The sequence below is a fragment of the Topomyia yanbarensis genome, chromosome 3, assembly GCF_030247195.1.
Source record: "Topomyia yanbarensis strain Yona2022 chromosome 3, ASM3024719v1, whole genome shotgun sequence".
Classification (NCBI taxonomy): domain Eukaryota; kingdom Metazoa; phylum Arthropoda; class Insecta; order Diptera; family Culicidae; genus Topomyia; species Topomyia yanbarensis.
The window spans coordinates 97,849,727-97,857,568 of record NC_080672.1 but is presented as its reverse complement, the minus strand read 5'-3'; the positions used below and the strand labels follow the sequence as shown (position 1 = coordinate 97,857,568).

Below are 7,842 nucleotides of genomic sequence, written 5' to 3'. Positions count from 1 at the left end.
AAATAAGTGATAAGCATTGCGGACGAAAATAGCTGACCACCGCCCGTACAATTAAAAGGTTTTAATTCAATTAAATAATTGTTGATATATCTGTATTTTGAAAACATTAGTCTGTGAAATTTTTATGTCTTCTACAATTAAATTTGTTATTTTCAGATGAACAACTTTGCCCAATATATAATCTCACTAGAACCTAAAAAGTTAAATTCGAGTGTCACCAGTTAGTTAGTTAGTAGTTAGTTACTAAACCTTAATACCAAACGAAACCAAAGATATTTGTACCCAACCTGGTAAAAAATTTAAATTATTAGAACGTAAATTCAATAAGCTATTAATTTAATCCTGCCCTTAAGACAGCGTATTTGGCCTACTATGCATTGGACAGCAACAACACAAGTGCGATCACGCTCATCTCTATGTGTGTACGTTAAAAAACCTTTGTGACTGGATGAGCCGGGCGTTCAATGCAATTCACTTTCGTGTTTGTTATCTTCTATTTCGACAACTTGTCACTTTGCGTACATATTTATATTTACGCACACGCTTTACCACGAACAGTCCTGGCTGGCCAGTAGATACGGAATGTTCTGTATCTGCTTGGTTGACCGTGTTCACCAGTGCAGTGGATTGCTCAATATTAGTTTATCAAATTTTTCCAGCAAAATTCAATATTTTATTGAATTAAAACATGTAAGTTTTAAGTATTTCAGCTTAAGCTGAATATTTGTAGAAAATAACGCCAAAAATCGTCATGAATCTATACTTCTGGACAATGACTCATGGCTAAAATCGCACGTGAATTATCACACATGATGAAATCAATGTTCAATCGCGCACACTTTCAACGTTGTACTTACCTGCTTGATATACACAATTCCCGCCAATTATTATAAATTATCTACTTATTTTAGTGGCTATTTTTGTTCGAAACTATGTGATGATAAAGGAAAATACTTCTAGTCTGAATCTTCGATTCATCTTAGGATGTACCTTTCGATTGAATGATAATTTACTATGGACAACATCAACAATCTTCCAGTAGAGGTAAGCTTTTTTTTCTGACTGTAGCATAGTCTACGCACAGCTCAATAATCTTCATCGAATTAAATTTCAGCTGTTAGGACATATTTTTAACTACCTCAGCTTTCGTGATCGCAAAAATGCATACGCCGTTTGCACCCTGTGGTACAAAGTTCTGCGTGGTGTTCGATTCCAACGCCAACGCCGGGTGTACCTAAATCGCAGTTTCGACGATGACCTAAATGATTTAGAAATACGTGTTCTTCGCTGCTTCCGGAACATTCATATTTATTTCTTTGATGCAGCAGGTTTCGATGATGTTGAACTACAGGAAAAATATGATATCATACAATTTAAGTACCTATATCAACGAACTCCAGAGGACCGCCTAATTGAATTTTTATTTGAAATGAACATGGATCTCGAAAGTCTGGAACTGTCGAGATCGTTTGAAAGCTGTCGAGAGATTCTCGAGAATCGATTACCACGAATTAGGAATCTGCGGGAGCTCGCGTTAAATTTTGAAACAACGGAAAATATCATCCCACAGCAACATTCAACCACGTGGACAATCCAACATCATCGAGTAGAAAAGCTAAGAATGGACTTTCCTTGTGCAAACTTACCATTGAAAGTAATAACACCAAATTTAAATAGTCTGTGTGTGGATACAAATTGCCGCCAGGGCTTTCAGATAATCGAAGCGTACTGCAGGCAGTTGCAATGTTTGGAAGTAACTATCAAGGATGCGGAAACGGTTGACGATATCATGGCGTTGCCGTTCCCTAGCTTGACGCATCTGCAAACTTGGCCGCATGGCGACAACGACAAAGAACTGCAGGTTCGATACGCTCGAACACGTAATAAATACGTGGATTTGGAAAAAGAGGAACAGTTTGTCATTGGAATGCCAAAATTAAAAAGCTTCCATTCGGCAAACAATTTAATGTTCTTTCGCATTAGTACAGCTCTTTCGAAATTTGCTAAACAGCTCGTTGAACTAACTCTTGAAAATCAGGAAATGGATTTGGAACAAATCAAAGCTTTCGAAGCGATACCGATTAAGGTTCCTCTAGCTTTATGACGGCTCCGCGATGTAGTATCAATAACACTTTATTTTACCCGCAGGTGCTCAACATACGGCGATGCAAAATTCTGACCTCATCCCAGAGTCTTCCAACGTTGAACATGCCTCATCTAAACAGTCTAGTACTGTGGTACAACGAGTCAGATATTATCTTCGATAGCGGGCTTTCTGAGCTTAAATCACTGAAGATGACACTATTCAAATCAAAGAACCACAAAGTTTTACACAAAATATGCAACAACTTGCCGAATTTGGAACATTTAGAAATATGGGCATACAGAATGGTAAGAGCCTTTTTCATAATCCTTTGCCTGAAAATACTAATTTAATACTTTACTTTCATAATCAAAGTTGGTTAACACAGCGTTTCGATATCTACATAAACTGACAAAGCTAAGGTCGCTTAAGTTGATCGTATGCGAAACAAAAACACGCTTTTGGACGCATTGTTCAGTGATACCTACTCTTCGTAGGATAGATTTGATAGAATGCACCTTAAATAAATTTACGCTTCAGCAACTGGCAAAAGTGTTTCCCGGTCTCAGCGAACTCATACTGGAAGAATGCAAAGTCCAGTTCAATGATGAAGGTTCCGGCACGTACAGGAACACGTCAAAGTTGGACAGCGAAAGAAGAAGATCTTGTTTGCAGCAATTAAACGAGGCTTTTCCTCTGTGTACGATTTCGTTGTACTAGCAGTTTCACTGGCGCGATTACTAGGTGCTGCTATTTTCATTGATGTGAGTGAGCGAAGGATTAAAAATTATAAAAATCATCTCTTGGGATGCATAAAAAATAAATATCACCTTCCTTTCATAGTATCCTACTATCTTCAGGCCTGTTTATACCCTAGATGAAAATGAACGCGAACTTGATGCGCGCTAAACTGTTTTTTTACTATATCTCACTTATTACCGCACAGAAATTGATGAAAATAGAATTAAACGATAGTAATTTACTTAGCGAATCCATACACATGTATTCGATATGATTGGATTAATGCAATAGTATTCATATCGCCGACCATTTTACATATTTCACAGTGAATTATGTTCTTAGTGGATTTTCTTCTTTTTTATTTCGATTATAGAGGTTTTAACCTTGAGGTCATTCGCGTCTTCGGGTTAGAAAAATCTCTTAAGAAGAATCTGTAAGCCTATGTGCGGGGTTGGGATTCGAACCCAGGTGAGCTGTGTACAATGCAATCGATTTATCAATTACGCTATGCCCGTCCCACGTAGTGGATTTTTTTTCAAAAAGACATCTACAATGAGTGACTTTCGTTGTTGATTTTCTCTTCTGTTAATGATTCGGTCGCTTTAACATTTATCCCTCAACTCTGCATAATCTTCTAGTCAACACCAACGTTTTTCGATCTGTACTGTAAAATGAGTGAAAAGTGCTATAGTGACGCCGTAAAAATCGAAAGAGAAAGTAAACAAAGAGGGTCACTCCACTCATTGTACACATGTCGTTTGAATAAAAGCTCTGGATTTCACATGACCATTGCTGCTCACGGTGAACGTTCGCCTTCAAATACCAGATTGAATTCTGATAAACTGTGAAGTACCAGTTGAGCGTAAAATCGTTGTTCGGGGCTGCAACAATGAAAGATATCCAACACACGTTCACGTTCATTTTCACGGAGAGTCTAAAAAGTGCTTAAGTAGCGTTCATAGAGCACATTGTAAAACAGGTTCACATCTGTGTTCGTGCTCAACCTGCTCATCATTGCCTTGTAATGTAATGTCATGCAATGAATGTAAAGGTCGCTCTTCCATCCACAGGAACAGATGACCTACCACTCGAGATATTTCTTTGCAAACTTCGACAGCTTATTGTCTTTGAAAATTTCTGTCATCTTTCCTATTCTAATCGTCGTATAATATTCCAGACCAGGAAGCTGCTTAAAATCCGCCTTGAGATAGCTTTTGTCACCCCGTACCACGCAATCAAACTTCGTCAGCATTTTCATGTACAGGACTTGTTTTGCTTATCGTCACGATTTGAATCACCTTCTTGTAGGTCGACAATCCGATTAACCCGATGCACGGTTGTAAATTGTCAGCACTCCCAGCTCGCTTCCGACATCTCGAACGAAGAGATTTGGGTTCGTACGGCTTGAAACAGCTCGCCACTCTTCACATCGTTATTGCGGTCTCCGGCTTTCGATTTTCCCCAATCTAGTCTTCCTGGCTGTCTACAAATCATTTCCAAACATTTTTAATACAGTTGACGACAGTTGATTTGACCTGATTCGACAATTTCACGAACTTGGCGTGCGAGCAGTTCGAATTTTCGCGATGCGCGAGCAAAATTTTACCATGTTGGTCTACTTTCTTCGATACCATTTTCATAACCAAGGGCACATATCAAAATCAAACAGTAGACATAATGCTAACCCTATATATCTTTAAAATTAGGAGTGTACGATAAAAAAATGCGTCAAATTGAAGTTGACAAATTTTCGATCGTAACACTTGATCGTGTTCGAATGTCTGAAGGTTGCTTAGAGCAGTTTCACAAAAAATCAACAAATTTTAGACTCATTGAGATTCAGGAGAAAGACAGAGGAACAAAGAGTAAAATAACTGAGAAACTTAGTGTACTTCTTGGTAAAGTAACTTAATTGCACTATCCGTCAAAAGTTTGGAATCGCTTCGCAAAACCCTCGGAAAAGTTTTGGGTGGGTTCATGATGCTTTATCTCGAAATCCTGAAAAGCCACATATTTGCTCTCTTCAGTAAAGTTATTTTCAGGCCACAGAGGTCTGGCCGGAAAACATTTATTTTGGAATTCCATTACTGCATGCCGCTAGTGTACATGTTAAACTCGTTTTCCTAATGTCCGAAAAGGTTCGTGTATTCAGAAAAATCGTTGAAAAGGTTAAGCCCGTGCGCATGACAACCATTTTAACTCGGAACTCTATCAACACCTCGCGCTAGCGTATATGTGAAATAATAACACACTATTGGACATGTTACATCTGGTGATCCTGATTTGTGATCGTGTGGGTATTATCAATTTCGCAACTCTTTCACTAGGTGACACTAGTGTACACACATACGAAATATTCGACTTGGATTATCAGTTGATCCTGACTGGCTAGAAAATCGGCGTCCTCATCAAAGGTGATTATAAAATCAGTACCGTGCTCTTGAATTTTTAAATTTGACTCTGACCTTAATGTTTGCATCTTCAGCGAGGTTGTTTAGAAGGCGAAAACCCTAATGATGGCGATCTGTTTGGTTCGAAACTCTGCCATTACGTGGTACCAGTATGGATATTAAGTTTTTTAACTGGTTTAATTTTTACAGTCTAACGACCTACAAAAGTCGTGTCTTCAGCAAAGTTTTCATCATGTCATCGCCATGTGGATGACAACCATTTTGATTTGCAATTTTATCACTTCGTTGTGCTAGTGTGAAGTACGGCATTTTAGAACTCAAATTATCTAGTGAAACTCGTGTCTTCAGCGAAGTAACATAGAAAGACATTGTGATAGTGTGCATATAAAATTAATTATGACAAGGCTATTAAGGCTGACTCTGTCGCTACATGGCGCGTGTTTATTTTATAAAATAAATCAAACATAAAAGGTTAATTTCCCAGAAAATGAAGGGAACAAAACCTAGACGTCTTGGAATCACTAGGACGTCCAGCTAATATCACGCGAATAGAAATTTCTTGAAAATGTACTACGCTACATTTCTCCATAGTGGAGAAAAATTTAGGTGAAAAAAATAATTCTTCTTTAAGGAGAAAATTGTTTAAAACCACCTTTGTGCGTTATGGACACAAAACCTATAACTAAATAAAGTTATGGAATTTGCATTTCGACTTTGTCTCATCAGACTCCGACACTAACTTAGCGATAGAACTAAGCTAGCGCCGGGTTGACGCTAGCCCCAAAAGCGAAAACACGATTTGTGTTTTTGAGCCAACCTCTAGTCATGCGTGATATTAAGTCAATATTAAGAGCCATAGTTAGTACTCAAGGAAGAGCAAGGAGTTGAAGGACAAAAGTTTATAAAAGCGTCGATAAGGTAATATGAGCAAACTTAGAGTTTCCCCTCGGTTTAAACCTTTGTCATCTACCGCAGGAGTTAAGATATTTTGGCATTTGAAATGCGAATCGCGCGAGTTCGCGCCATGTCCGGCCGAGCGAAAAATGACTTTGTACTTCATGCTGTAGGAACCGACAAAAAGTTAAGTCACGGAAATCTTCCAGTTAGTGTCGGATTCTGATGAGAGGAAGTCGAAACGCAAATACCATAACTAATTTGAAAATGCAGTTTTATTTCTCAAGTTGGTTATGAAGGCTAATTCTGAATCGATAAAACTTATTTTCTGCATGGCGTATTTATATTTTAGCTTCCTCAACGTATACTACATCAGTATTAATCACTGACTTGCACAGCATTGACATGCGATTAATAAACTTTTGAAGTTTCCTTATTTACCTACTGCTCGGGAATTTTTTAAACACTGCCAAAAATACTTATGAGTGGTCGCATTTTTCTCACTTTTCGATCCAATGCATCCAAAAGAAGCGCGATGGCATTCAACTGGAAAGATCATACTGATCAGTATTCCCTGCTGCTCGAGGTCCATTACATAGCAATTTTTGAAACACTGGATATAACAAGTTCTACACACCTAATTTTTTCTGCCGAATCTCAGCTTTTTTCGCATCTTTTGCCGAAATCTCAACATCTGAGATCTCAGTAAACAATGTTTTTGCTGAGATCCCGGTAAAAGTGACGTTTGATAGCTGAGACTCGGAAAATATTTCACCGAAAATCAGCAAACAAATTTCACTTTACTGAGATATCAGTTTCTAAATTTGCTGACTACACGGCTGTTGGGAAATTGCCGAGCCGAATTAAGTGTGTAAGGTTCATAATTTCAATTGTGCAATAGCGCCTCGTGATGGCAGAGTTATGAATTAAAGTAATCGCTGTCTTGCCTTGTTACAAATTTCGGTTAAATTAAACGAACATTATAGGTAGTTAGAATCAGTTGATTGAAATCCGTAAATTAGCCCTTTACGCTAAACACTTCGAGGTGTTGCAATGCTTATCAAAGCGATTAATGACCGTCGTAGGACTTGCAGTTACAGTGACAGATAAAATTCTATTCACGAAAAAACTGAAATGCTGCGAAAACAAACTGAGCAAAAAAGTACCACATATTAAATTTTTTCAAAATGTAGTTCAAAATGGTCAGAAAAAGGTGCATTTTTGAGTTTTCATGACTTCAAAATTATTGCCCTGAAACGGAAACTAACTTCGACAAAACGTTTAGTTTACCTAGCCTAAAATCTTGAAAACTATATAATTAAGCGCAATTGGAAAGAATTTAAAAAAAGTTCATAGATTCAGTTTTCTTTATAACTCGTTATATTGGAATCAGTAAATCGTGAAAATGTCGACGTCTTCAGCAATTATATTGCAATTTTAAAATTTTAAACTCTTGCGCGATTTGGATAACCTTAACCTCAAAAGAAAGATAGGATATTTCAAGCAAACTTTGAGGAATATCGGAAATGTCTAGGTAGCCAAATCGAGCAACTGAACATTATTGGTCTTGCTAGATTCGCCCACTATGCATTGGACAACAACAAAACTTCATATAAGTGCGATGCTAGGCTCTGTGTACGCACGTTAAAACCTCTGTGTCTGGATGAGACACAGTTCCAATCGATCGCTCTTGTGTTTATCTTCTTTTTCGAG

The 7,842-nt window shown here is 37.8% G+C and overlaps 1 protein-coding gene across 2 annotated transcripts; it reads left to right on the top strand.

Annotated features, from left to right (window-relative positions):
* The first annotated feature begins 536 nt into the window (after nucleotides 1–536).
* Nucleotides 537–2,882, top strand: LOC131691520 (uncharacterized). Of its 2 annotated transcripts, none has more exons than XM_058978026.1 (5): nucleotides 537–690; nucleotides 912–1,044; nucleotides 1,115–2,086; nucleotides 2,149–2,391; nucleotides 2,459–2,882. In XM_058978026.1, the coding sequence occupies exons 2-5, from the start codon at nucleotides 1,015–1,017 to the stop codon at nucleotides 2,801–2,803; spliced, it is 1,590 nt and encodes a 529-aa protein (XP_058834009.1). In that variant the 5' UTR covers nucleotides 537–690; nucleotides 912–1,014; the 3' UTR covers nucleotides 2,804–2,882. The 2 variants fall into 2 exon arrangements, with proteins under 2 accessions (XP_058834009.1, XP_058834010.1); XM_058978027.1 differs by lacking the exon at nucleotides 537–690 and adding an exon at nucleotides 731–849.
* Nucleotides 2,883–7,842: the final 4,960 nt, after the last annotated feature.